Consider the following 25,920-nt stretch of genomic DNA (forward strand, 5'->3'; position numbering starts at 1 on the left):
CGATCATCGGCACAGTGTTGTAAGTCCCTCAGAGGGACACAAATTGTGTAAAAAAATAAAAAAAAATGTCAAAAAAATTTTTAAAAAACCCTTTTTTGGGGCTTTTTCTAACATAGCATAAAAAAATTTAAAATGCCACATATTTGATATTGACGCGTCCGTAACGACGTGTACAAAAAGTTGAACACTCTTTTTATTTTGTACGGCAAAAAGCGTAAAAAAACCCGCTAAAAAACAGAGGCAGAATCCTAATTTTTAGCATTTTGCCCCCCAAAAATGCAATAAAAGTGATCAAAAAAGCCGTATATTCCCCAAAATGGCACCAATAAAAACTACAGCTCGTCTCGCAAAAAATATGCCCTCATAGAGCTCCGTCCATGGAGAAATAAAGAAAGTTACAGGACTTTAAATGCAGCGATTTAGAAAAAAAATATTTACAAAAAAAGGGTTTTATAGCAGAAAAGTGGAAAAACCTAAAAAAAAATATAAGAACTTTGGTATCGTTGTAACCGTACCGACCCGCAGAAAAAATGTATTGTGTCATTTATGCTGCATGATTAACGCTGTTAAAAAAAACCCCCAAAAATCTATGGCAGAATTGATGCGTTTTCTCTCCCTGTTATCATAAAAAAAGATTATAAAAGTTTTACAATATTGTCTATGTACCCAAAAGTGGCACCGATAAAAACTACAGCTCACTACGCAAAAAACAAGCCCTATATGGCCGCGTCGACGGAAAAATAAAAAAGTTATGGCTTTTGAAAAATGGAGAAGAAAATCCACCAAAAATCTTTCGTCCTTAAGCCCAAAATAGGCCGTGTCATTAAGGGGTTAAGCATACACCAACCCCCCCCCCCCCCCCCTCTTCACCACATGCTGACTTTTTCCTTAAAGGGGTTGTCCCGCGCCGAAACGGGGTTTTTTTTTTTTTAACCCCCCCTCCGTTCGGCGCGAGACAACCCCGATGCAGGGGTTAAAAAAACAAACCGGAGAGTGCTTACCTGAATCCCGGCGGTCCGGCGTCTTCATACTCACCTGCTGAAGATGGCCGCCGGGGTCTGCTCCCTCCGTGGACCGCAGCTCTTCTGTGCGGTCCATTGCCGATTCCAGCCTCCTGATTGGCTGGAATCGGCACGTGACGGGGCGGAGCTACACGGAGCCGGCATTCTGCACGAGCGGCCCCATTGAAGACAGCAGAAGACCCGGACTGCGCAAGCGTGGCTAATTTGGCCATCGGAGGGCGAAAATTAGTCGGCTCCATGGGAACGAGGACGCCAGCAACGGAGCAGGTAAGTAAAAAACTTTTTATAACTTCTGTATGGCTCATAATTAATGCACAATGTACATTACAAAGTGCATTAATATGGCCATACAGAAGTGTATAGACCCACTTGCTGCCGCGGGACAACCCCTTTAATAATGGGGCAGGGAACTCCTGAATTGCTCAGCCCCATCATAGAGACAACTGTGTGGCTGTAGTTATATGATCCCCTTGATCTTTTTGCTGCACTCCTCTTTGGGCAGTGCCAGGGCCTGGAGAGTTATCGGCTGGTGGCACACCTTGTCACAAAAAGTTTATCTCGAGGCACCCCTGTACGAGGATGAATTCTCTCTCTCCCTCCCTTGTGGCACCCTAAGAGCTTCTCATGGTACATCAGGGCACTGTGGTGGAGAATGACTGAGTGTGGTAGTGTGATAGAGATACAGAGGGTCCGTCTCACCATCATAATCCACCATTTCTGATCTGCTGGCTATAAACCTGCTGCATATTCTGCCGTTACACCTTTGTATTCGGACGACACAAGACATTTTAGGATTTTCCAGTCCTTGCTGTTCTATCATGGTGCTGGACATTGCTGCTTCCCTGCACATAGGTCTGGTGTACAACACCTGAGGTTCGTCATGCTCTGCGGAGTGAATGACTGCTGAAGGCTCCTTCCCATCACATTACGTAACCGGCTGTGTACGATTATAGTGGAAATGCTGCATTACCGCACCTATATTCCCATACAGCAGACAGGCTATAGTAGACCACATCAGCGGAGATTATAATTAGTGATGAGTGAACTTGAAAAGTTTGGTTTTGCTCGTTCGCTGAACTTTTGTAAAAAGTTTGGTTCTGTCCAAATTAGTTCAAACCGAACTAGAAGTCCACCAAACCCCCTAAAACTGGAGTACAACACTGTCTATGAGCCATAAGAGCCCTGTATACTACTGTTAGGGCTGACACCCACTGGCGATTTTTTTTTTTCTATCTTGCACTAGAAGAGCAAGTGAAAACACTCGCCTCGCAGCACAAGAAAGACCCCGGGATATCGCCAGTCTTTTCAATGGGGCCAGCGGCAGCAGCGCTAGCCCCATTGAAAAGATAGGGAAAATACCGTGGACTTCTGCCACAGCCGTGACAGCTGTGGCAGGAGTTTCCGTCATCCCCGATGAAGGAATCCTCTGCCACAGCTGTGGCAGAAGTGCAGCATGCTATCCCATTGCTTTCAATGGGATCGGCGCTGCTGCTGGTCCCATTGAAAGCAGTGGTTATGTGGCAAACCCTGCAGTATGATTTTCAGGGAAGGGCTTGAAATATAAGCCCTTCCCTGAAAAAACATCATTAAGTAGTTAAAAAAGTAAAAATAAATTACTCACCTCTCAGCCGCTCAGATGCGGCTCCCCGACACTGCTGTCCAGCACTTTCAGCAGGCGGGGATTTAAAAATTCCCGCCTCCTGAAAGGGCTGTGCTGATTGGCTGAGCACTCAGCCAATAACAGCTAGTGCTTAGCTATTATTGGCTGTTATTAGCTGGCCACTTGGCCTGTATGTTATTTTTTTTACCAGCCAAATTAATGACCGGTAAAAAGTAGTTGCCAGTTGTGAGGCGGCTGGGCAGCAATCTCGCAAGCATTGCGCTTGCGCTGCAGATCCGGTCAAGCAGCCACCACGCTGTAATCCTTCTGTAACCCCTGACCTCTGCGATCCTTCATGCAAACGTTGTACACAGTGCAGACACCGAGGGAAAGGTCAGAGACAATGCTGTAGCCACACGACTGGAGCTGCGACAGAATGAGTGCAATGCTTGTGGGCTTGCTGCCTGGCTGGAGGTCCACTATGGGGGCACTATTAATAATGCGGCCACTTTGGGGGCACTATTAATACAGGAGTCAATATTACTACTAGGGTCAATATGGGGGGTCACTTACTAGTGGGAATGCTATTACTATTTAGGCCACTATTGTGGTCACTTAATACAGGGGCCACTATAGGGGTCACTATTAACACTGGAGCCACTAGCGGAGGTCACTATTACTACCGGGGGCACTATTGCTCAAACACTTCAGACAAGTCTCAATATGCTTCTAATATGTGTTGGGTATCTTGTGTATTGGCACTTTCAATGCCTGTAAAATGAGTGTTTTCTTTTGTCTGTAGTATTTCCTACTTTGCCGCAGCATAAAGACTGGAGGCACCCCTGCATTGACTGTTTATGTTTTACCTGATACCTATCAGACCGAGTAAATATTGTGGTTCACCGCACATCCTCCTACGGGTGGATTCAGACGACCGTATATTGGCTGGGTTTTTACGCAGAGCCGATATACGTCGTCCTCATCTGCAGGGGGGGGGGAGGATGGAAGAGCCAGGAGCAGGAACTGAGCTCCCGCCCCCTCTCTACCTCCTCTCCACCCCTCTGCACTATTTGCAATGAAAGGAGGCGGGATGGGGGCGGGACAAGTGGTGAGAATTAGCCCCACCGCTCTCCCGCCTCTCCCCATTGCAAATAGTGCAGAGGGGCGGAGAGGAGGCAGAGAGGGGGCGGGAGCTCAGAGCACTGCTCCTGGCTCTTCCAGGCTCACCCCCTGCAGAGAGAGAGATGACGTATATCGGCTGGGCGTGAAAACCCACCCAATATACGTTCGTCTGAATCCAGCCTAAATCTGAATAAGCTATACACCCAAAATATGTCAGCATAAGTATTTATAAAAAATTATATTTTATTGTTTTTAAAAATACAGCTATATACACAAAAAGTTACAATGTAACAATATCATACATTTATGGAGGGAATAGACGCACTCAATGCCCTCAGGGCCCCCAGTGGCAGCATACACAATATACATAATTTGCCATATCACTGTGTTAGAATATTGATGTGCCCTGGTGATGGCACTATACTGCATGCTGTATGTCATGAGATTCGTTGTCTGTTGCCCACCCTATATTCCTGACTTCTTTTCCTACAATTTTGGCAGTAGTTTTTACTTTTAGTAGAACATTTCGGAAGTCATCTACAGCAAAGAGGAAGAAAATGCAGATTTTTCCTCCACTTCTGTATTTTTTCAGTACCTTTTCAGAAGTTGATTATATTGCTTTTTGATAGTGTGCTCTAAAATGTTTGTTTTTTTTTACTAAAGGGTGACTTTAGGGTGAGGTGACCTTTAATGAGCTCACAATCAAACTCCCTGCAAGAAGTAATAATATTGTGGGCCGTGCAGCTTTTTAGGGTCAGCAGGGCTTTAAATGTGTCATGCTCAGCTTGTTCTAGGAAAATAGGAGCTCTCTAATATCTCAGATCAAGATATTACCCTCTGTCAGTAGTTCTACTAACTGGATGAATGTTCTCCACAGGATTACTCAGTATCCAGATACCAAAACACAATCTCTTATGATGATGGCACAGATGCGAACCCCATGGCGGTTCCCAATATATTGCTGCAGAGTGCCACATCATCTGGTATTTCTGCAGTGATCTTAATTATAGCCTCTTTCATTTGCTTTCTTCTGGTTTTCTCATGACCTTCTCCAACTCCATCTTCTTGCAACTCAAGCATTGGTCACTTTTAAAACATAACTTCTTCACAGCTGCCATAGTCACTTTCTGTCAGGTCCGGAGCCTGGTAATTTGTATTGGTCCTTGTTGGTACATTACAGTCTGCATAGGAGGGCTGTGCCACACTCAGTCGTACATTAAGACGCCGCAATCCATCTTCGGCAGGATAAGATGGGCCTTTAGGCTGCATGAGTTGTGATGGATAATAGCTAATTGCAGTGTATTGGTCCTGGCAGGAAGATGGTTGTGGGAGAAAATCATCCAAGTTGCGGTTGCTATAACAAGGAGGTATTGGGGCTCTCTTGTTTTTCTTCTCTAGAGGAAATGGGAATCCACCAAATAAGGGCTCTTGTTCTGATTCTCTTGGAAGAGGTGGAATAGGGGGTGCAGTTGAAGGTTTGGATGGTGGATATCTCTGTATCTCTACAGCATTATAGCTGGGTTGCCAAAATGATGAGTCTCCTGCATACACTGGAACACAAGTACATAAGCGGTATTAGAATGAGGATAATGGCTGTACACCTCTAGCTCCTAAATGGCATTTCCAAATAGGAACAAACATCCCTAATAAAGTCTGTTTTGGTAACAATTATATTTAGTCATTTCTTAGTTACTGTGTATCATTTGTGGGAAAACAGAGTAACAACCACTATAGGCACTATTATAGACTAAAGAAGGGTTTTCACTAGAGATGAGCGAGCACGCTCGTTCGAGGCTGATGCTTCAGAGAGCCTCAGTCTTTTCGAGTAACTGCTTACTCGTTTGAGCTCCATGCGGGGGGGGGGGCGCGTCGGAGGGGAGAGAGAGAGATCTCTTCCACCACCCTCTCGCATGGTGCTCTCTCGAGCATCAGTCTTAAACGAGCGTGCTCGCTCATCTCTAGTTTTCACTTTTCTTCCTAAATTGTAAACGATGGTATAACTATAGGGGTCACAGTTGTGATCACGGCCCTAAATTCGTTCAGCACACTATGTAAGAGAACAATTCATTTAAGTACAGTCATTGCAGGAGGCACTGGGGAAGAGGGTTCACTCTTACAGTATGTGAGGCACAATGGGTACTATTACAATATATGGAGTACAAGGGGGCACTATTACAGTTTGTGGGGAAAAAATGAGAATCAATTGGTATGTGGGGGCACAAGGGACATTATTACAGTGTTTAGGGGCAAAATGGGCACTATTACAGCATGTAAGGGTGACAAGGGGCACAAAAGGGAAATATTAAAGTGTGTGGGAGTACAAGGGACACTATTACTTTTTGGGAGGCACAAAGGGCACTATAACTGTGTGGGGCACATAGGGTGCACTACTACTGTGTAGGAGGCACAGAGAGGCATTGGAGTAGCATGATGGTGAGTTTGTGTGCAGAAGTCTTCATGGTGGTCTGCACTCAGATGAAGAAAAGGGAAAGTGGATGAATTCAATCCGAGAAGATATCACCCGTGATCACTGGAGGTAACAGCACTTTAATGACTATCACTGTGTAGAGCTGGTATCTGATCTGACTGCTTAGGGACTGCATGATATGGGGGTTTAGTAGGGCTGAGTCACTCTATATGTAAACCTGTCAATAAAAGTTACGACCAAACTGAACCGCGTCAGTGGAGAGAGCGGGGAGGTGCGGCCCAGTCACTTCTGCACCAGGATTCATGAGCATTTCACTACACCCCAGATCTGAATAGCTAGTCAGCTATACACTTACTGTATCTGCCATTCTGCAGTCTGGGAAAGCTGGGTGACACTACAAACAGACAAGCCATATTTCCTTACTCGAAAAGGAAAAATAAAAGATTTGTATTCACCGACTACTTGTCTCAGCTAATCACAGGCAGCTCTCGCCTGTCATTCATTCGGCAATACTTTGCAGTATCTATAAGATCACATAACATATAGTGGGTAGTATGCATTCCACCCACCAAAAGTACCACTCAACCCCATCCTCTGATCAGGAGTGTGAGAGGTTCAGCCCAAAGGGATTAAAGTTGCCATAGAGATTGCTGAAAAAGGCGCCAGAATCGGTGTGTGCACCAAAAAATGGACTTTGTGTCATTTGAGGATGCTTTGATATACAATGAGGCAATTTTAATTGCATAGTAAGCTCTGTAGGCATCAGACTGAAGAGCAAGAAGCTGCTGGCTGTGAGAGAAAAAAGAAAAAGATAGAAGGAGAAGCAATTCAATGGCTCCGAGAGAGTGAGAACCACTTGACCGACAAGGAGATGCAGAGAGGAGTGGAGAGTAGGACTCCTGTCCCCAGACAACACTGCGGGATTGCTTGTTTTGGTGGAAGCTAAAACTCCTGAACATCGAACTGTAAGTGAGGCTGGCCTCTTCAAGTGTTATAGGTATTGCAGATGGATAGGGACAGATACTAGTTACTCAGCAGGCCTGATACAGAACCCTGATTGCATTTGGAGAAGGAGACTGTACTGTATGAGGAACTGGGTGGGGCGTTTGCACCAGTGGGGGAGCATCGAAAACATTTAACTTCTGGACTAAGATATTTTGCAAAGGCAAATCAAGAATGACCTTGGAAGTGAAGGAGTGTTAATCCCCATTAAAGGAATATGGGTAATATGTTCTATAAACTGTATTTGCACGAGGCTGCATTAATGTTAGCTTGTGATACTGCTCACAAGGTATTGCTATTACTAAGTTCCAGTTAACAGTGGATAGTGTTTAGATACTCAAAGGTAAAACATTCATTCGCTTACTCATTTCTATCCAATTGAGTCCAAAATATTTGCCATGTAATATGCAAGTTAGGGAGCTTCATTCAGCCTTCTTGATCAATCAGATGCACCAAGAGGACTTATGAATGGTCTCCTCCCAGATGCCACTACTAGGTTATACACATTGGTGAACATTTCGGACCCTCTTCTATAAGATTACGCTACAAATATTTATGACTCTTTGTCCATGGTAGCTCTTCCATGTGATCCGAAAGTTGTCAGATCATCAAGAGATGCCATCGTGAATGATGTCTGGCTTCAGTTACTTCCCCCTGCTTCTTTTACCATCTAGGTGATTTCTGTATTTGAGAGGAGAGCACACACACTTACCGCTCTCTTCACAATCCCAGTTGTTCTTGGCAATAGACTCATTATCAGAACTTGATGGTGGTGCCGGAGGTAGATTGGGTGCCACACTGCAGACAGCAGGACCCCGGATGCCCTGCGGTTTACAGAAGGTAAGTAGCTCTGGAATGTTGTTTCTTCTTGAATGGCCTTCAGCATCCAACTGATTCCGACCTACAGAACTGAGAAGGTTAAGCTCCATTGGTGCCCCTTGAGTGCCCACACCTACATCTCTGGATATATATTGCTTTAGGTCTGGGTCTTCTTGTGGGGCAGCTTTGTGGCTTCCAGCTTGTTTGCAGATACGTTTTCTGAAAATGACAAAAAGCCCCACTAAGAAGAGGACTGCAAGGACTCCACCTAGGATCTCAACAATCTCCTGAGCTCCAGAAATAAGGAATCGTCTATCTTTTTCAGGCTCGTCCACCTCCGCACACAGCTGCCCACCGTTAACACCACTGCAATTGCATGTGCTACTAGGTGTGCAGAGGTCAGCATGCCCGCAGGAACCATCTTGACAATTTGCCACCTCAATCAGGCATCTGCAAGAAAGAAAAAAGGTATAATTTCTCTAGTAAAATGGCAAGCATTCAAAATAAGACGCATCGAATGCAGTCAATAGGTAGTGTTGAGTGAACCAAACTGGTAGAATCCCGTTTCAGCTCCAACTTTGCTAAAAGTTTAGTTTGGCATGAACGCAAACCAAACTTTTTGCAAAGTTTTATACAGGGCTTTTAGGGCTCTTAGTGTTCTACATCCGTTTTCAGGGTTTTGGTGACCTTCTGGTTCTATTTGAACTAATTTGGGCCGAAATGAAGCTTTTGCTTACCACTAGAAATGGGCACTATGAATCACTAATTTGTGGTCGTATTATATAGAGTAAAGGAGCCACTTCTGGTGATGGTTGCCACCAGCACAACCATAAACACCTGAGGCTAGAGGTCTTGATTGTTGTTTGGGATTTATTGCCTTTACAGGATTTTTAGGTTAACTGAACCCAATGTAGAAACGTGGCTAACTTGGGTCTGATCCCCATTGAGCAGGGCACCATACCAGATGTATGTGAGACCTTCCTACAATAGTACGGGGTTGGACACTTACCTTTCACCCTGAAATCCTGGAGGACATGTACAGGTGAAACCATTGGACATGGCTGTGCATATTTGACCTTGCATGCAGGAAGATGTGGCACATGGATCTGTACCCAGATCACACTTGGGACCCAAGAATGGAGAATGACAGAGACACGAATAACCTGAAAGAATGAGGGTAATGTAAGTATACATATTTGCATGTCAAGAATTAGCACTAATAAATACATGTCTGAAAACTCAAGTACTTACCTCCATTGGCCATCTCTACGCACATCCTGCCACTTGGACACGGCTCTTGGCTACAGGCTTGGGTTTGTTCACAGCATGGCATTATCCCTTCGTGATGAAGAGCTGGTCCTAGGCTTGTCACTGTTTGTCCATTAATTGTGATGTCATCCATACAGCCCTGAAATCCTTGAAAGATAAGCTCATCCTTTCGTACAAGTCCACCAATGGTCAGGTGAGATGTCTGCCCACTGCATGGTGGTACAAGTTCCTCTGTGCCCGCACCATCCACATGGAATTTGACAGTGGAGCTTGTTACTTCCAGCAGAATGGCATGTAATGCCCCGTCATTTACCCGTGTCTCCAAATACAGATTTTGGGTGGTAGTTCCTTGGCAGAGATGCTTATAATGTACATAACCATTATCAATCTGTAAAATGGTAAAAAGAAATAGAATATAAACATATTACATTGCTAAATCGTGTACAAATATCTAGTTAAGTTATATACTCATATATGCCAAGGTAATATTGCCAGATTTAGCTAATTTCCTAGCATGGAACTGTATTTTCATGCATTATGTCACCCACTGAGAGTGAACGGTGGGCACTACCCACTTGATACACTGAAACGTTAACATGTTGAGGTAACATATATACACATATAATGTAGGATCCACTGTTCATAATATGTGATGTAAACAGCTCACCTCCAACCCCTCCCTGCACAGTGACCTTTGCATTTCACCACCAAAGACATTTATCCCAATAAATGTCTTTTCACTGGAGGTCCAACCATTGGGACCCTTAGTAATGGTTCGACCCCTTAGTAATCCTGAGAATAACACCATCAACTGCCTCATGTGAATAGAGTAATGGTGCATGACCATGGTTCCATTCACTTCTAGGGCGAAGGGGAGAAATTGCTGAGTCCATTAATCTTTGCCTGTCCCATAGAAGTGAATGAAGTGGCAGTTGAGCATGCGCACTACCCCTTCATACACATGCTGCATTCAGGGGAGCCGTTCTCGGGAGTGCTAGGAGTCCTGTCAGTCAGACCAACGTATCAGGCATTTATCCTCTATCTAGCCGGCCAATCACCACCAGTCTGTGCAGACAAGTTCCAGCCCTTCTTGCTAGAAGGTGACAGACATTTATCCCTTTCCCTCTTAGCACTTTGTGTTCTGCATGCTGCTTGTTTGAGTTGCTCCCACCTTCCCTGAAGATGGTCTGGACACCTGATTTCCCCGTCTGCATGTTCTGCAGCCACTGATCCTTTCCCTTTTTATCTGGTGCGGCCTCTAGACATCTGATGTTCTGTATGTTGTCAGGTTGATATCTGACACGATATTCCTTTTACGTCAGATATGTGTTACAGTCTTACCCCTTTATCAGTATGAGAACTCTTGAACTAGCTCTTGTTTATCTATGCATGAGGTTCTGGATGTAGTTTCCTTCTGTCTGTGAGGTGAGCAAACTTCAGGTGTGAACAAGGTCCTATTCAGTGTATGTCTGAAGGTGTGGACTACACTAGGGGTGAACAATGACCTGTTCAGTGTATGTCTGAAGGTGTGGACTATACTAGGTGTGAGCAATGTCCTGTTTAGTGTATGTCTGAAGGTGTGGACTACACTAGGGGTGAACAATGACTTGCTCAGTGTATGGCTGAAGGTGTGGAGTACACTAGGTGAGACCAAGGTCCTGTTCAGTCTATGTCTGAAGGTATGGACTACACTAGGTGAGACCAAGGTCCTGTTCAGTCTATGTCTGAAGGTATGGACTACACTAGGTGACACCAAGGTCCTGTTCAGTCTATGTCTGAAGGTGTGAACTATGCTTCACAAACACCGTCTGGCTCTGGCTCTTTGCTTGTGCAACTGCGCCTCTCTAGCGGGCACAGATTCTCCAGGACACATCTCACATGGCTCCCCAGGTTGACTCATCACTTGCAATGCAGTCTCTCTTAGGGCTCAGTACTACTGGAATTACTCTCCAGCTTGCAGCTCTCTATCATCTCAAGTCCTCTAGATCTTCCCCCTGACCTCTGCAGCCAATGGGAAGTCACATGCAACACTCAATAAAGAAATACACAAACTTCAGTAATGTATGATGTCCAGTAGAGTTTGCCCTTGTGCCACCCAGATTATGTAACTATAGGAACCATAACAGAGCTCAATACAGCACAAACTCTAACCTGGGCTCCTTTTTGACAGTCAAACCTCTCTAAGTCTTTAATGGGGGCAAGTGCAGCTCAAAAGGGAAAACTGTACCAAGTGGCAAGGTCTGAAAAACAGGGCAGCGCCTGCATCACTGGCACCTTGTCACACATTAAACAATTTTTTAATTTTCTGAATCATCATTGAAGTCGAATGTCTACGCGCTACAAATGTCACGCCACATTAATGAGCAGCACTCAGGGTAATCAGTAGGAGGCATTCATAAAAGTGCTGCGTAATTTCCATCATGGTGATTAGCACATTAACTAAAGGGGTTACGTAACTGAATAATGACTTCTTCAAGGACGTAAACATAATTAGGGAATACAGTGAACTGACTTAATTAATTGTTGTAGCCGACGCCAAGCGCTTAGCAAGCAAAAACAGAACCGGCGAGTACAGCGTACACATGATTTCGGAAAAAAAATTTGAAACTAATTTTTTTTACGAGTTACAAAATGCTAAAAACACCTAGAACTTGTTTTTTCTTGTAACTACCAGAGACCATGCCAGCACCGCCTGTAATTCTTGAGCCCGTCGTCTTCTGCGCATCGGTTTGGCAGCAGATCAGGGGCTGGATGCAGGTGTAATAATGATTGATATTTTGAAATGCCCTTGACGTTTCTATAGTACGTGCCATATGAGATTCTGCCTTTGGTTACACTCGTTTCCAGTTAAGTCAGGAAATATTCACTTTCAAGATGTACAATTGTAGTTACGAAGCAGTATGGACAAGCTGAGGCGCGTCAAGATGCCTTTAGGTAAAGTTGCCTGCTAATCCGCACATCCTTCCTGGCCATATTATGACATCTACCAGAGCTATCAACCCTATAAACCTTCTACCAATTGTGTGTATTTAAGACTTTTTCCATAAAGACTACCTTTGTCCATGCCTCCCACTCTGGTGGACCCAGCCCATCCATGCATTGCATAGATGACTAGTCATTAAATTAATCAAATGTCTGGGCAAACACCGCTTCCGCTTGCGATAACGGCTCATCACTACAGGTTAGAGAAGCTGCACCTGCCAGTTTCTATTTCAATGAGATTGCCTTTGTGAGTAACCCCTTTAAAAGGGGTTGTGCCAAGATGTGCAAACTCTATAAGAATGCCCCGACCAGCTAATTTTTTTTGACAAGGGTAGCCATAACTAGCCTGACATGACTGTCTTATAACAGGATGGTAGAACATCTGCCACGCTTACTGAGTGGTTCGTGTTTTAGGACCTAATGGGGAGTCCTGAATGGAGACCATGCTCTATGACGTTCATATGGCCTTTAGGCCCTCAACCCACTCTTGGGGCAGTGGCATCCAAGTGTTGAGTTTGATTGGGGTGGTACACTGTTCAAATGTAGGTGTCATAAGGCAAGCTCAGAAACCTCCCAAGGAGCAGAAGGGCAAGAGGATGCCATTTTGGCAAAATCCTTTTAATTCCCTGTGTACAAAGGTGTGGCTACTCATGATTGGAGTTTAGGGTGCCAACAGTGTATTCAAGAGTCCTTGAAGTGATTTGGAGCCCATCACCTTTGGTTACAGACAGTTCAGATTGCTTTTACTCCCTTTAAAAACTACAATACAGCACATTTTAGGATGTGGACATGCACATGTTCTGTATAGGCTTACTGTAGGGTGGCCATAAACATCTGACGAATATTGTACGAACCCACTTATTTCAGCGGGACCAGCCAATCATCTAAGGTGTTCTATGGTGTCCTTGAGTTTGATCACATATGTTGGAGAAAAGAAGAATTAGGCATGACATACTCTATTCCTATAGGAAATAGTCACCACCAAAGGTGTCCAGTAGTGGCTAAATCTGTATATCTCAGTCCTGAGCTGAGCATGCATGTGTATGGGAGGGGATTGAGAGATACAGCTGTTAGCTGAATATAACATGTATGGCCACCTTATGGCATGCCAGTCCAACACTGGTGCCAACAGTTGGGAACTATAATAACCTCTGAAAAAAGAATTCTTGCTCATAAAATACGGTCAAGGGAAATTTTTCTCGAAGTTAAAAAAAAACCCCAAAAAACTCCTTAAAATATAGTTGTCCTCTTCTGTTAAGTTGTTAAAGGTATCGTAATTTGTCTGACAGATAAAAACATATCTGTTTGTATGAAAGCTGAATGGCATCTAACATGGTCACAATTACAGCTCCCTAACTGATTGGCACCCAGCTTTCTTACAGCCCTAAACCTCAAATTGGTCTTGATATACAACATTATGCCACCAAGACACAATCACTAAATAACTTGGCAGATTTGCCACAGAGGTCTCTAGGGAACTTGAGTTACAATTGGTATGGTAATTACAATGGTGGCCATATTGCTTGTCTTCCAGCTAAACTAAATACAGATAAGAAGGCAAAGTCTCGAAAGAATCATAACAACTTGCTAAAAGAAGGCCCTGTCATAGTGTAAAGTCAACGGGGCTGGCTGTATAGATCTGCCCTGCTGACTCCATTCCTATTTCCTTCCATATCCACCACCATTCACCTGGATGGGTTCCTCTTAGGTTCAGCTCCTGGTGCTGTCAATGTGTCAGGTAGGCGGTCCCTTACTGTCAACTGGTGACATCGGACTTGATTGACACTCCAATGTCAACCACTAACAGTGAGCGGTGGGAGATGCTCACTTCACACACTGACATTACTTTGAGTTGGACCTAAGAAGAAAAAGTGGCAATATAGTCAGAGCTAAGCAACCAGCCCCGCGGACTTTACGCCACTGTCTTTAAAAGGGTTGCCAAGGATTAGAAAATGTGTCACTCTTGTCCATAGTTTTTATCTGACATTGCAGATTGGCCTCATTTACTTGAATGGAGCTAAACTGCAATACCAGACACAGCCTATGAACGAGTACAGCACTGTTTATGGGAAAAAAATGCTGACTTTTTTGTGATCCTTGACAACCCCTTTAAGCAAGGTGTAAAAGATTAGCAGATAAAAGGTCATGTTGCACGTAAACGTCTCTGCAGGTGGAGGTCTGCAGTACTTTGTATGGTGAACGATGTGTTTGAGAACTTGGCAACACTTTACTGCAAGAATCTGGCACAAGCGGCAGCAGCCGCTATAACTACGGAGGAATATTTTGCATTGGATTACAGAAGCCTGAAAACCCACTGTTGTCTACGACGGCCCCCACAATATTCACATTTCTATGAATTCTCTAATTGGAATAATCTCCTATAAGTCAGGGTATCTGATAACCTTCTCATTCAGTGTAATACAATGTGGAATATCTTCCAGGACCTTTTTGTACTGTGTTGGGATATGTAATCCGATCATACAAAGTGTTACAATATCAATTACTAAATGGCAAAATGACGTCTGAAGACATTCTGATTGAAGGCTGTACGGCTTCGATGTCGGAAGACGTCCGCCAGGGTATTCTTAGAGTATATTACTGGCCGCTCTGTTGTCAGGGGCCTCTCCAGCATGTCCCATACCGCAGTACTGGCTCTAACCAGCAGATGGTGCTATTGTATAATGGCAGAAAGAGAAAGCCCCCTAGGAAATCCTGAATCCAAAATTGGATTGCAAAGCGTTAATTATTTATATACAGTTCAGTCACGTTATTATAACCACCTCCTACGTTTGAGGTCAGCAGCGCGTAGCCCATGAAAGAAGTGATGTGCCATTGGCTAGCTTGGCGGGTGTATAAGGTGTGCGATACACTGTCTGCTCACATGGTAAAAGGAGCGATTTATCACAGTTGCAAAAAGGGATGATTATTGGCTTCCGGGCCAAGAAGGGTGGTAAGCATCGCAGTCTGTGAACTGTTCGCGTGCTGCTGTAGTGAAAGTGTATCGTGAGTAGACAAATGGCACCAATAGGAATAACCAACATACAAATTGCAGAGCACCGCGTGCCATTGAGAGGTACCCATGCAAATGAATCAGGGAGCTACCAGATGTTTGTCTAAAACAACATTTCAGTGAACCCGACTGCGTATGGAGCTCCAAAGCAGACGGATGGTAACGAAGGCGCATCAGAAGAAAAAGCTTCAATTTGAACAGCAGCATCAGAATTGGACCACTGCTGATTGCCAAAAGGTTGGCTTCTCCAAGAAGGGATGGACGTTGGCTACATTGAAGGGATGGACGTTGGCATGCCAGGTGAGAAACATTAGGGGATGAACTCACTGCAGCCGTTGTTGGGACAACATGAGCTTAGATGATGTTTTATACAAACAAATGCCACTGAAAAAAGGATACAAAAAACTTGATTGTACATCAATCCACGGGTACGCAAAGTATCTACAAATGGAAAGAATTCAGAGCTGTTGCTACTTTCCCTAGAAGTGGGCATAGTGATAAGATTACTCCAAGAACACAATGGGCAATCCTGAAAAGGTGAGAAAGAACCCAAGGAGAACAGCGAAAGACATGAAGAAGATTCTACAAAGTAGAAACAAAACTCTGTTCATATGTCCACTATTAGAAAAACATCGCCGCCTGTCTAAAGTTTTCCCAAGATCAACTGAAGAATGGTTAAAAAAAGGAGATGATTTATGTTTTGGAATGGCCAAGTTGGGGTCCTTTAAGGTGCTGTGGCATGACTTGAGGAATGCTGTGCACATAAGGCATCCCAGAAATATTGATGAACTGAAACAGTTGTAGGAAGGAATAGTACAAAATTCCTCCTCCACAAACCTATAGTGAAGGTAATTGCTCCCTAAGGGAGATCTACAGGTTATTAAATTCAAGGGTTCACTTACTTTTTTCAATGTGCTCAGAAATCAACTGCTCCAATACACAGAGAAGGAAGGAAATGGTTGTGTACCTCTAGTAGTGACCTACAATTCTCAGCTAGAGATACTAAGGAAAACCGCAAAGAAACTCCATCATACTCTACACAGGGATGACCGTATGATAACTATATTCCCGGACCCTCCGCTTCTGTGTTACAGGCAACTTCCAAATTTGAGGAACTTTATAATCACCAGTGCATTGCCCTCTGATACACAAAAAGGAACTTATCCTTGCAATGTAAGGAGCTGTAGGACCGGCTCACATGTACTGACCGCGGACAGGATACGGATCCCCAACACACAGCAGGACTATAAGATCCCAGGGACATTCACATGTTCAATGTCTGATGTTCTGTACATGTGCAGTAAATGTCCTGTTGGGGGCCTTTATGTTGGGGAAATAGGACAAAAACTATAAGTGAGGCTGAGGTCTTACTGCCACACAATTAAAGAGAGAAAGACCGAATTACCTGTGGTGAAGCATTTTTCTAGTCATGGACACAACATATAACATGAAAGTTATTATACTTAAAAGCAATTTCAAATCCCAACGTCACAGAAGGATTTGGGAATAAAAGTTTAAAACCATTTTTCAAACTATCAAAAGCGGAATGAATTTCGGAGGGGGCTTTTTGCATCAGTGGAGAATATGAGATATGAAAAATCTAGAGCAGAGGTAACACGCTGGCCTGGTGACCCCCTCACTTCAATTCAGAGACCATAAAACCTTCACATTCCTTGTCGTTGGACTAATTAAGTATTTACTGTACTGCTCATGCCTTTCTGGTATTTATCTAAGTGTTAATTAATCAAACCAAGTCTGTGCCCTCTTATCCTGTTTTGGAATTCTTTTTAAGTGCAAATTAATCACATTATGTCTGTGCCCTTTTATGTTATCCTGTGTATAGGTATTTATATAAATGCGTCTTCAGATCTGTTCCATTATGCCAGAGGAAGAACCCTGAGTAGGTTTGAAAGCTCGATATAACATCATGTAGTTTTGTTACCCATTAAGGGCTCATGCCCACGAGCGTTGCGGGATGTGCTGGCGGATATCTACAAGTTCACTTGGTTTCTCTTACTGAAAACAATCACATTTTGCTCTACTGGTAACACAGTACTAAACCTGTTTTTGTTCAATAAAAGATGTGAATGGCACTACTGTTTGTGTGTTTTTAGATTGTATTTGTCTAAAATTGTGAATTAGATAACAATCAGACCACACTTTATTAGTAATCAATGTAGAAATCTAGGTGATTCCATAGGGTTCACTTACTTTTTTTTGCAATTGTACACCCTTTTACATTGTCACTAGAGATGAGCGAACGTACTCGGTAAGGGCGATTTCGCAATCGAGCACCGCGATTTTCGAGTACTTCACTACTCGGGTGAAAAGTACTCGGGTGCGCTGTGGGTAAGCGGGGGGTTGCAGCGGGGAGTGGGGGGGAGAGGGAGAGAGAGAGGGCTCCCCCCTGTTCCCCGCTGCTACCCCCCACTCCCCTCTGCAACCCCCTGCCCCACAGCGCACCCGAGTACTTTTGACCCGAGTAGTGAAGTACTCGAAAATCGCGGTGCTCGATTGCGAAATCACCCTTACCGAGTACGTTCGCTCATCTCTAATTGTCACTTATATCTAACTTACCTCTAGCAGAGATGAGACAGAACCATTAACATGTATCAGAACAGACTGAGGTTGGCGGGTCTTAAGACGTAGTTTGGCTTTCCATCCCCTGGAAACTTCCTGGCGATAATACAAAAAACTGTGGCCATCAAACCGCAAGGCTGTACCTAATGATAATATAGCAAGAAAACAGTAAACTGTTGTTGGCAAACCATTCAATACCAATCATTCTGTACGTAACATTCTATAAGACTCTGCCATTTTTATTTATTGTTCTTGGTGAAGAACCCAAGTAACGTCAATGAGGTGAGCCCACCCCTCTCCAGAAGGATAAACATACAATAAGAGACTTACTATTGCATGTGCAGACTTGTTGTAGACTGTACTGTGGTGTAATAACGCTCAGCCGGGCAGTGCTGTAAGAAGATAATACTGTCTGGTCTAGCTTTATCACTTCATGGCATGTACGACTTTTGCATTGGGCTCCATGGCAGGGTAGATAAAATATATTGTCAATGTGTAACCCAACAGTCTGGTCAAGATCCCGTCTAGATAAACTGATTTTCTCTGATAGAATTTGAGGACTTCCATATGAGTTGGAACCTGTTCTGATCACCAAAACAAGGTCCAAAGATGAAGACTCTTCATCCTTCTGTAGACTGGCCATCTGAATCTGTTGACGGTCTCTTGTTACAAGGTTCCCAAGAAACCTTTGAAAACTTCGCCAGTGGTCACCTATGAAGTCCTCTGGAGATAGGTTTTTGAAACGTAGAACCAACGATTGTTGAAGTGCCTCATCACTGAAACACCATACATAGATATGGACTGGAGCTGTGGCTGAATATGTCCCATCGCTGACTGTGACATTGAAGAAGTAATGTCCTTGGTGAAGACTTTCAAGTGCTATTACTTTGCCATCTGTTATCCCTACAGAAAAGTGGCCTTTTCTCATTTCCTCTTCGGACAGCCTGTACATTAGTGTGTCATGGGGATCCTGATCCGTAGCATGCAGCTTGCCCAAAACACTGCCATGGAAAGACACCTCACTACTGGTGATGAAGATTTCTAGTGGCAACACTGTCGGAGAGTGTCGGCTTTGGTCAATGACTTGAATGGTGATAAACGCGGAGGAAGAAAGGTGCGGGATGCCGCTATCAGTGACCTAAAAAATAATAATTGGAAATAAGTGGGGGGGTCAATAACATTTTGCATGTTCTATTGGACTGACAACCTAGAACATCAGCTGTAGATCCAATTTTATGTCTAAAGTTGGCAAGATCCAACTTTGGACTTGCAAATTCATCTGGCGGTGAAGTTTTACAATTTCTGTAGGCTTGCATTGGATCCTTACAACTTGTAAGTGGCATAATGGTCAATATAAACCTCATATATGAATGATGGGCGCTTAACTAAATGATTTCTATTGGAATGAGACTCAAGACTTAATCAAGAAATCATGGCATTCCATTCTGATGACCATCGTAGTCTACTCAGCCAGTACCTTATTTCATATACAGCCATATTACTTACATGCTAGTCCATTAGGAGATTGGGCCAAGTTACTAGGCTTTTTGAACTATGTTTGGAGTCCAAGTTTGTAAATTATCATTATCTCCTTCTCGTTCTTCAAATTTGAGCCCATTCTTACCTGGATCTTTAACACATATTTCTCCTTCACATTTCTGGTGAGGATAGATGTTGTAGAAAGAAGACCATCTTGGCTGATATGAAACACATTGTCCTCATTTCCTTGAAGAATTTGGAAACTGAAGGGAGGTCCATTTTTGGGGGAATCCTTATCTATTGCAATAAGTGTCATAACACTAGTGCCGGATGGAGAACCATCCTGAGGAAAGAACATAAGTACATTCAGAACAATAGGAAAACGTGGACAAAGTACAATCGCTCACTCAGGTCATCCATACCTGAAGCACAAGACTATAGTTGGACTGTAAGAACATTGGATAGTTGTCGTTCACATCCAGTAATTGTACATTGACGAGTCCTTCACTGAAGAGCGATGGGACACCATTGTCTGAGGCTCGAACCACAAGGGAATATTTGGATTTCTGGCATAGAAGGAGAACACGGAAAGGTATGTTATAAAGAAGAACACATATACATATATGATGCTATTAAGAAAAAGCATTTTTCTCACATTATATACATTTTTCACTTTTTTCCCTTTGGTGTTGGGGTTTATTAGTTATATTTGAGGGTTTACATTACGCAGCTTATTTCCAATTACTATCAGCAGAATACCGGACCTGCTTACAGTGGTTTGTATGCTGCTCGGGGGTGGGCCGAGGTGTTGCCACATTGTCATAGGTCTTCTCCATTCAATGACTACAGTTGCCACAAGCAGTGCCTCTATTCTGTTGCTAACAAATGGTGTGCAAACAGGGGGAATTGAAGCTACCTGCAGCTGCTCTCCCATTGGATTGTAGCCTAAGGGTAACATTTCCATCTAAGATCTGAATCTATTTTAGATGTAAGGAAGCTAGACATAAAGAATAGCAAATCTACCGAAAGCAACATGTAAGAGCCTAGCGCTGACAGAATTATACATGGCACGAGGTGCTTCAATGTGATAACATGCTATGATGCCTGTATAAGGAATATTCTAAGAGGAAATTAAGCAGAACAGAACATAGTTCAAAGCTGAACACTTACATAACTTTTTGAATCAGGCTCTAAAAATAACCAGTAGAACGGAAAAGTAAAGGCACATTCCAGTGCTTTTTACTGAATGTCAATGAGACAAGTTCAACCACTTTGTGGGATTATCTCACCTTCTCTCTGTCCAGTCGACTCAAAACTCTCAGATCTCCTCGCTCGGGGTGTATTGAAAAATGACCGAGAGAGTCGCCTCTCACAATTTGAAAGGTGACCTTATTGTAGTTTGGTCCATCCAGATCGGCAGCGGATACCTACGGAAGGTTTGCATCATGGAAGTAATATAATAAATAGTACACACAGACATAGCACTATTCTTAAAAGGGTATTCCCATGATAGGCAGGTATGGCACATTCACAAGAAATACTACACCAGTCTGATAGGTACAGGTGTAAGGGGGTGACCTCCGTTTTTTGGTTTGTCCTCTGTCACCCTATTCTATTTTAATAAATCGGGTTGAGTTGACTGTACTATGTGGAACCGGCGCAAGTTCTTTCACAGCACATTGCAAGGTGCAACACAGATGAAGGCCCAGAAGGGGTAGCCCTTCCGGCCATGGAAAAAGTATAGACTCTGATTGGTCCCAGACCTTTTTCAGTGGCACATCCACCTGAGATAGGCCACCGTTGAGAGCTATTTTCTCTAGGCCAGAGGTAAAATGAACCCTGGCCATTAGACAGGTACCACCACTGGAACCTGAACCCATCTTAAGTTGGGGCCCCGATCACTCCAGTCACCCTGAATAAAGTAGCCTTGGGTTGTTGGAAGGATGGAAATAGCCAAGAGCCTGTGCTATGCTGTCTCAATAACGCCCATAGAAGCCAAAGGTTCGGATATTTCTGCTAGGATACTTCTGTCATCCTGGCCACCTCATAATTAGTGGTTTCCATCTCAGCCATTTGTGACCAGATGGCAGCACTGCTTTAATGACATAAGCATGTGTCAAGTCAGTGCCTCCCATGAGATCAACAGGCTCATCTCCCACTGTAGATTTTCCAATCACAGGCAAGTTGAAAATGTGGGCCCCAGTGCAAAATCTGTAACTGAGCCCCATACATCAGTTGCCACATGTGACATTTTTAATACTTGTATTTTGTATGGCAGAGGGGCCTATGGATCTCCTCATGGATCAGTGCCTGGGTTCAACTATTACCTATGCACTCCCTATAGCTAGGAACCCAACTCCAATGAATTTTATGCTGTAGATAAAAACGGGAAACAATATGGTGTTCAAAACCTATAGAAATGTAAGTCCTTGTAAAACAGTATAGTTACTCCTATTGAAGAGTCCCCTTCCTTACCACCACAATTAGGTCGCCCACAACTGCATCCTCTGGAATTTCGGCCTCATACTCCTTCAGGCTGAAGATAGGTTTATTGTCATTGACATCGGTAATGTTGACCACAAGAACAGTGACGTCACTCAGGGGCGGAGTACTTGTCCTTGTGCCTTCGACTGACAGGTAATACTGATGCTGAGACTCATAATCCAACTTCTTGTTTAAGTATAACTTGCCTGAAACAGGTATCAAAACACAATACACATTTACAAAATTAGATGCAAATGGTACAAGTAAATGGTATTATCATGGATATGATCCAATGCTTTGTGACAAACGATGGTATACGTAGAAACAGAAAGTATTGGGTCTGTTAGATTTGGTAGCACAAGACCAGTATTAAAGTATTATTTATGAGGTTAGTGCTTTCTTCCAGAAATAGTGCCACTTTTGTCAATAGGCTATGTGTGGTATTGCAGCTCAGCCCTAGTCAATTGGGTCATGGGTCAAACAATCCAAGAACAAGTGTGATGTCATTTCTGGAAGAAAGCAGCCATCAGCCCGTTGAAATCAATTAATTTTTGCTTTCCCTCAGGGCATTACACACAGAATACATTTTTCATATGACCCGCATCTAAAAGGAAAGTTTCAAAAGCTTTTTCTATGACTTATTGCCCTTAACCCTTTGCAATCCAATTTTGGAATCAGGGTTTCCTAGGGGGCTTTCTCTTTCTACCATTATACAATGGCGTCATCTGCTGGCTAGAACCAGTACTGCGGTATGGGACATGCTGGAGAGGCCCCCGAACACAAAATGGCTAGTAATTTACAGTAAGAATACCCTGCCGGACAGCTTTCGTCATCAAAGCTGTACAGCCTTAAATCAGAACGTCTTTAGACGTCAGACAGTGGATTGGAAAGGGTTAAGATCAAGAGGATTTCTTTAGGTAAGGCAGAAACATAAACTAGTAAAACTGCTATCTTATAATAGGGAGGTTATGCCTAGGGGATAGAAGAATTCCAATGTTGTCGACCAGAGCGCCTATACTTGTCCCACCACTAATCTAAACTTCTGTAAATTCTCTAGTCCATTCTAACTTCTCAATATACAGACCCCAAATACTCTACCTGTGTCATGTAGGAGGAACATCCCATTTTCATTCCCACTCAAGATTTCATACGTGACTCTTGCTTTGTCCTCCAAATCTTGAGTCAACTCCGACAGATTTAAGAGCTCAGACCCTACGGCTTGGTCTTCTGGCACCAATATGATTTTTTCAGGGTTTCCGAACACTGATCGGTAATAACTTAGAGACACTACAGATACTGAAATGGGTAGACATGTTGAAAGTGGCTGGGGTAAACCACGATCTGTGCCACAGATGGTCAACTCAATCACTTGGTCTTCCATGTTTTCTAGAGGCTTTTCCAGATAAACCACTCCGGTGTTTTCGTCTACCATGAAAAGTCCATTCGCAGAGTTTTTGAGAGAATATCGAACTTCAGAGTTGAAACCTAAAGCACAAATACAGCAGGATAGTTTTATTCATCACTGTTCACAAAGAACAATGTCCAAACCACGTACGTGCCTCAATGATGCCCACATACAAGGACATTTAGACCACAAATTTAGTTATGAAGTAAGTTAAGTTCATTCTACTAATCCAACCAGTTTTAATGAACTTTGATCCTAGAATTTGCCCAACAACATCACCATTTTGACTCCCAAGTACAATATCACAATCATTTTGCATTACCTTCATCTGGATCTCTAGCAAGAACAACCGCAACAGGAGTCTTCAAAGTAGTGTTATCAAACACAGTGACGGAGTAGTGGTCCATGGAGAATACAGGGCCATTATCATTGATATCATCCAGATAAAGGATGATGTCAGCTTGACATGACAGTCCTCCCCCATCCGTGGCCTTTGCAATCATGTGGTAAGAGGCTTTCTTCTCTCTGTCCAATGGGGCCAGTGTAGTAAGCTCACCTATTGGACATGATAAAATATTAAATGCCTATATCAGTCAAGTGATGTAACATAGATACTTAAAGAGGTATTTCAGTAATAGCAAGTGATGGCCTACTACTAGGATTTGGTGATCCTGGCGGGTCTGAGTGCTGAGACCCTAACGGATTGCAGACCCGGATCAAACCTATGTTGTGATGAGGAACTGCCATTATTCCTAATAGGTAGAGGTCTGTGTAGTCAGACCCAAACCAATTATCAAATCACAGTATATCCTACCTATATATCGTGACTTGGTATTATTGGATAGACCCTAAATGAGTAATACCCATAGTTTTTTTTGAGTTTTAGATGTAAACTGTTGGGTAACAGACTTTGGACCATAGTTAACCTCACACTTAGAATACTTTTCGATTGAGAATGCAATGGGGAGCAGTTATGAGCCCTTTCTAGGCACTGCCCCCATAAGATTATCTTCCAGTCACACCAAAACGTCAGGTTTGGCCTACTGTTATCTCAAGTATATGGGCGGCTTATGTTATATAGATATGCCTAAAATTTAAAGAGGCTGTCCACTTGTAAACTACTGGTCCATTTTCTTTGCAGTTGTCAGGCTTGGTATTACACACAATATTCCTATTCACCTCAATGGGAACTTTGCCTGTAATACCAGGCCTCACCACTGTAGTGGGAGTGGAGCTGTATGCTTCCTGCAGAAATCGGCTTAGTGCACAAGTGCACCGGCCCAGCAAACAGCTCATTAACGTGAATCCTGATTGGCAGATCCCCACTGATGTACTTTTGATGCCCATTCAAAGGCTAAGACATCAATGGTTTACAATTGGGCGACCCTTTTAAGTTATATAGATGAGCTTTAACTTTAAAATAAGTGAATCAGATGAATTAGATACTGATACAACAAAGCCCAGAAGGATTTTGGTAATACTTACCACTATATGGATCTAGTCGGAACTGATTGTCTCCAAGCCCATAAAGTCCATACGTGATCATGGCATTATTACCAATGTCAGAGTCTCTGGCTGATACCTTCAGGATAAAGACCCCAGGAGGGGCATCTTCAGCTACCCTTGCTGTGTAAAGCATCTGATAAGAAGAGAATTATCTTAGTCTTTTTTTTTCTAATTCTCTATGGAAGCAATCCAACCGTTTCAGGAATGTGAAATCCTAAACAGAGCTGAATAAGAGCGACTGTTCTGTAATGCTGGTGTTATTTCTAGCTGAGTTGGGGGCTAGATGTCTCCTCTTTACTGATGGAAGAAGAGCGATTCAGCCTCTGTGCACTCAAACAAGACACGTATCAAAATGCCGCTGCTTATTATCAGGGTGATCAGAGCAACTCGCATTGACGAAGCCTTTCATGTGCTGTTTTTGGAAGCAGCCAAAACAAAAAGGAAATTTCAGGCACCAGAGAACTGGCTCCTATTTTTTTTCTCAATGTTGGCGGGTAGGGTAATGAAAAATGTAGCATGTGACAGAAATGTGGTAGCTTGTTGTGTTGTAGATACAACATGTATAGAACCTTGGCCCAGCTACAAGGGCCTGCACCGGCCGGTCAACCAGGTACAAGATCTAAATTTCCTAGATTGTTCATTGCTTGTACTCAGCGATTTCCAACGGCGTCATTGGAATAAATGCAGTGGTGGTGCACATGTGCCTCCTCCACTCGATTCATGCAGAGAGCATTGGGTTCTTGGGTTCGGTGGGGGTCCCAGGTATCAAACTTGCACTGTTCATAAAGTTATTCACCATTCTGTGGGTAGGGAATAACTTTAGATTTTGGTACAAGTCTTTTAAGAGTTGACCCTCTGAGAGTGCTATACAGGGCTTTTATGCTCTTAGACCGTGTTTATACACAAGTGTTCAGGTCTAATGTTGAAAGAACCGAAACAGTAGAACCCTGTTTTAGGTAGAACTTTGCTAAAAACTCGGTTCAGGTTTGTGCCAAACCAAACCTTTAGCAAAGTTCGACCCAAAATAAGGTTTTACTGATTCGGTTCTCTCAATACTAATGCTGACTAGAGATGAGCGAGTAGTGCCTTATTCGAGTACCTGCCCGCTCATCTCTAAAGATTTGGGTGCCGTCAGGGGGGCGGGAAGCGATGGGGGAGAGCGGGGAGGAACGAAGGGGAGATCTCTCTCTCCCTCTCTCCCCCCCCCCCCCC

The 25,920-nt window shown here is 43.5% G+C and overlaps 1 protein-coding gene across 1 annotated transcript in view; it reads right to left on the reverse strand.

The window, feature by feature from the left end:
- Positions 1–3,967: 3,967 nt before the first annotated feature.
- The window catches only part of FAT2 (FAT atypical cadherin 2), a 101,212-nt gene continuing 79,259 nt past the window's right edge, over positions 3,968–25,920 (reverse strand). The window contains exons 12-24 of the mRNA XM_066590430.1: positions 24,688–24,841; positions 23,525–23,758; positions 22,896–23,282; positions 21,789–22,003; positions 20,603–20,740; positions 19,736–19,879; positions 19,459–19,656; positions 18,165–18,972; positions 17,832–17,977; positions 9,245–9,650; positions 9,003–9,156; positions 7,887–8,443; positions 3,968–5,294 (exon numbers count right to left, since the gene is read on the reverse strand). Of these exons, the coding sequence (XP_066446527.1) occupies positions 4,834–5,294; positions 7,887–8,443; positions 9,003–9,156; positions 9,245–9,650; positions 17,832–17,977; positions 18,165–18,972; positions 19,459–19,656; positions 19,736–19,879; positions 20,603–20,740; positions 21,789–22,003; positions 22,896–23,282; positions 23,525–23,758; positions 24,688–24,841 (4,002 nt within the window). The 3' untranslated portion in view covers positions 3,968–4,833. The remainder of the gene's footprint in view (positions 5,295–7,886; positions 8,444–9,002; positions 9,157–9,244; positions 9,651–17,831; positions 17,978–18,164; positions 18,973–19,458; positions 19,657–19,735; positions 19,880–20,602; positions 20,741–21,788; positions 22,004–22,895; positions 23,283–23,524; positions 23,759–24,687; positions 24,842–25,920) is intronic.

Source organism: Eleutherodactylus coqui, chromosome 2 (genome assembly GCF_035609145.1).
Source record: "Eleutherodactylus coqui strain aEleCoq1 chromosome 2, aEleCoq1.hap1, whole genome shotgun sequence".
Classification (NCBI taxonomy): Eukaryota; Metazoa; Chordata; class Amphibia; order Anura; family Eleutherodactylidae; genus Eleutherodactylus; species Eleutherodactylus coqui.